The 3,582-nt window shown below is 40.0% G+C and overlaps 1 protein-coding gene across 1 annotated transcript; it reads left to right on the top strand.

Moving 5' to 3' along the window:
* Positions 1–465: 465 nt before the first annotated feature.
* Positions 466–843, top strand: LOC138881355 (uncharacterized). Its single transcript, XM_070161580.1, has one exon. The coding sequence runs from the start codon at positions 466–468 to the stop codon at positions 841–843; it is 378 nt and encodes a 125-aa protein (XP_070017681.1).
* The last annotated feature ends 2,739 nt before the right edge of the window (positions 844–3,582 follow it).

Genomic DNA, 3,582 nt, shown 5'->3' with positions numbered 1-3,582 from the left:
AGTCAAAGATCAGAATAGAAGATGATCAACTTAGTTCCTCGGTGTCTTCGAAAGGATAGAATCGTGATCGGAATCAAGATAAGCTGAAAAATGATTTTGATACAGATCGGAGACACTCTAAAAGTCGTTTTCAGCCTTACGGGAGGGCCAATGGGCGTGGTAATAAAGGATTCCAGTCATCGGATAGGTTTAATTCCGATAGAAGGACTGATCGTGGCCAGAGTAGCAGATCATTTGCAGGAGAAAGAGGTGCTAGGGTCCTGAGATTTAGCGTATCCCCGATTGTCCAATTACAATTTTAATATCAGCCTAGTGGAATTGGTGTCGGCCATCAGATATACTAAAGAATTTAGGTTCCCAAAATCGATCCGATCAGATCCTAGCAAAAGGAATCCTAATCTATGGTGTGAATTCCATGGGACTCACGGCCATAGGACTAGGGACTGCCGATATCTTCGTGAAGAGATGGAGACGTTGTTGAAGAATGGTCACCTCAGGGAATTTTTAAGCGACCACACCAAAAATAACTATGGGAGAAATAAGAACATTGCAGAACTATCAAATCTGGCAGTAGGGTCACCTCGGATGACAATCAACATGATATTCAGAGGAGACAAAGTCAACAAGGTGACATTTTCGACAGCAAAGAAGACGAAGATATCTGTGACTCATGGCAAGAGGATCCGAGAAGTTTCAAATGATGACATCACGTTCACGGAGGAAGATGTTGATGGAGTTCTTCTACCAGACAATGATGCTTTGATAATTTCTCTTAATGTTCTAGATTTCAAAATTAAGCGTGTTTTGGTTAATCCAGGATGTTTAGCCAACATCATACAATAGAGAGTTCTAGAGCAAGCAAAGTTAACCGGGAACATCATTTTGGCAATAAAGATTCTAGCTGGCTTCAACCTAACAAGTGTGACAACCTGAGGAGAAATTTTGCTACCCACACATGCCGAAGGTGTAACAAAGACCACTATGTTTGAAGTGGTAGATGGCGACATGAGCTATAGTGTAATCCTCGGAAGGCCGTGGATAAATGAAATAAAGTTAGTACCTTCAACCTACCATCAATTGTTAAAGTTTCCAATACCATAAAGGATCAAGAAGATCAGAGGAGATCAACCGGCTGCAAGGGAGATGGATGTAGTAATCGTTTCCGGCAGCAAGGGCAAAGAAACCAGCAAATAGCAATTAGAGGAACAAGTGCCTTATCCCATCCCAATTGAAAATGATAAAAACAAGGAGTCATCAGATTTATATCAGGTACCAAGGTATATTTAGGTACCAGAGGAGGCAGATGCGACTAAGTTAATCGCAGAAGAGCTTGAACAACCGACTTTGTTCGAAGAATTTTTGGAAAGGAAATTCAATTTAGGAATGGGTTAAGTCTCGAACTCATGTTAAAACTTATAGATTTTCTTAAATCTAATGTTGATTACTTTGCATGGTTGCATTCAGATATGATAGGTATTCCATTGGAGGTGGCGGTCCACTAACTGAGTCTGGATCCAAACTTTCCTCTGGTAAGGTAGAAGAAATGACCAATAGTAGAGGTCAGAAACATGTTTGTTAAGGAAGAGGTAACTTGATTACTTAACATCGGTTCAATTCGAGAGGTAAAGTATTAGGAGTTTAACAACTCAACCCGCTAATGATAGTGTCCACTCTGGGCCTAGGCCTCCACGGGTCTAAAACTCATCACTAGAGTCTAAAGGCATGTTCACTTATATATTCAACATCTCTCCCATGTTTTGTCGATGTGGGATTTACCTAGGTGTCATATACACCCCCTTAGGGACTCAGCATCTTCGCTGAGGTTTGCGCCACCACCATTCAAAGTTGCATGCGGAGTGGCTCTAATATCATCTTTAACATCCCAGCCCGATAGTGATACTGTCCGTTCTGGGCCTAGGCCCTCACCGGTTTAAAATGCATCACTAGAGTCTAAAGGCACGTTCACTTATATACCAAACATCTCTCCCATATTTTGTCGATGTGGGATCGCCTAGGGTGTCACATAAGGAAGAGTATTCATGAATTAGGGATCGGAAGATTCGATAATAGTCGGCATCGTGAGAATACTCTTCCTTGGTGTTACAATCCATATTCGCGTATGTTAGATCACGCCGTAAGTTATTCCACGTAAATCCTAGAAGATATTATCTTTGATATGATAAGAAGTTAATCCTATTGGTCTTAAATGATACAAGGGTGTATAAGAGTGGTTAACAAGTATTAGAAGTTAAACGAATCAAGGATGTTGTAACCTATATTTTCGGGTAAAACTAAAGGTGAATATTATTATCAGGAGGTTATTTTTAAGGTATTTGAATCATATAATATCCATATCATAAGTCTTGAAGTCAAATGAGTTATGAAAAAACAAAAGTCGACAAAAGTTGTCGCAACTTACATTTATAATTTTACTTAAACTTTAGGTTAAATGTTATTAAGCTTTTCTCCCAATTTACTTGGATTTATGGGGTGATATACCAACCAAACTGAATATCTATGAGTCTAGTTTTCAACACATTAAACAGTTCATCGATACAATGTAGGAGTAAAGAGATATTCACATTTTTGTGAGACTGCACAAGAAGCTCTCTATGAGGCCCACATGGGCGGTTGAGATATATTGATATATATGAGATGCCTTAACCCCATTTTAACTCTTTTTTTTCACTCTCTTCAGACCCTAATGTGATGACCCACCATGTCATCATGCCACATAGGCGTCATTTGGCATATATTAATGTCATGTGGAAGCTTACATAAGAAGAAGGCTAGCATTTGTGAGAAGATTCTAGAGAGGTATGGACATTTCTTTAGGAAGAACCTAGATCCTTATGGATTTGCTAGGAAAGTACTTGGAATCTTCTAGGCTTGTAGAGAATTCTACAAAAAGCCCTTATCTTGTAAATATCAAGGACTTGTGTAATAATTAATATTTACACACTAGCCCCTAGGAGACTAGTATATAAAGGGGGTCATTCATTTGTAATTCATCAAACAAACAATTCAAGTTCTCTCTAATATAAAGCTTTCTTTAACAATTCTCTTCTGTTCTTTCTTCCATTCCCTTAGCGATCTTGAGTGTAATAAGGCTGACTTGGCATAGCAAGAACGTGAACAAGTTGTGCAAGATCATGAATGAGTTGTCAAGTGCCGCACGTGTACTTAGTTACCAACTAAGGACGTGACAATGTGGTATCAAAGCGAAGGTTTCAACTAATGGAATGGCAAACGATGGAGAAATTAACGTTGCCAATACCCAAGCCAACACCATCCAGAATGTTGCTAGAAAGAGCGGCCGTAGCAAAAAGAGGAATGCCACCAACAAGAGCCAGGAGGTGCCACCTAAGGTTGTGTCAAACGAAGGGCTTATATCCCAAGAACCATCTGCCACTGAGGCGAGTGAGGATGAAGTGGAGGTCCTTCTAGAGAATGTTTCACTCAGTAAAGAGTGGGTGATGAAGATGAATGCAGGGATAGATGCCGTGAAGATCTTTGTCCAACGCTTGGGGAAGATGGAAGGCACCCTTAACGTTCTTGAGAGGGGCACACTCTTGAAGAGAT

Source organism: Nicotiana sylvestris, chromosome 11, assembly GCF_000393655.2.
Source record: "Nicotiana sylvestris chromosome 11, ASM39365v2, whole genome shotgun sequence".
Lineage (NCBI taxonomy): Eukaryota > Viridiplantae > Streptophyta > Magnoliopsida > Solanales > Solanaceae > Nicotiana > Nicotiana sylvestris.
Note: the sequence above shows the minus strand (reverse complement) of the source record. Positions and strands in the feature narration are given on the sequence as shown.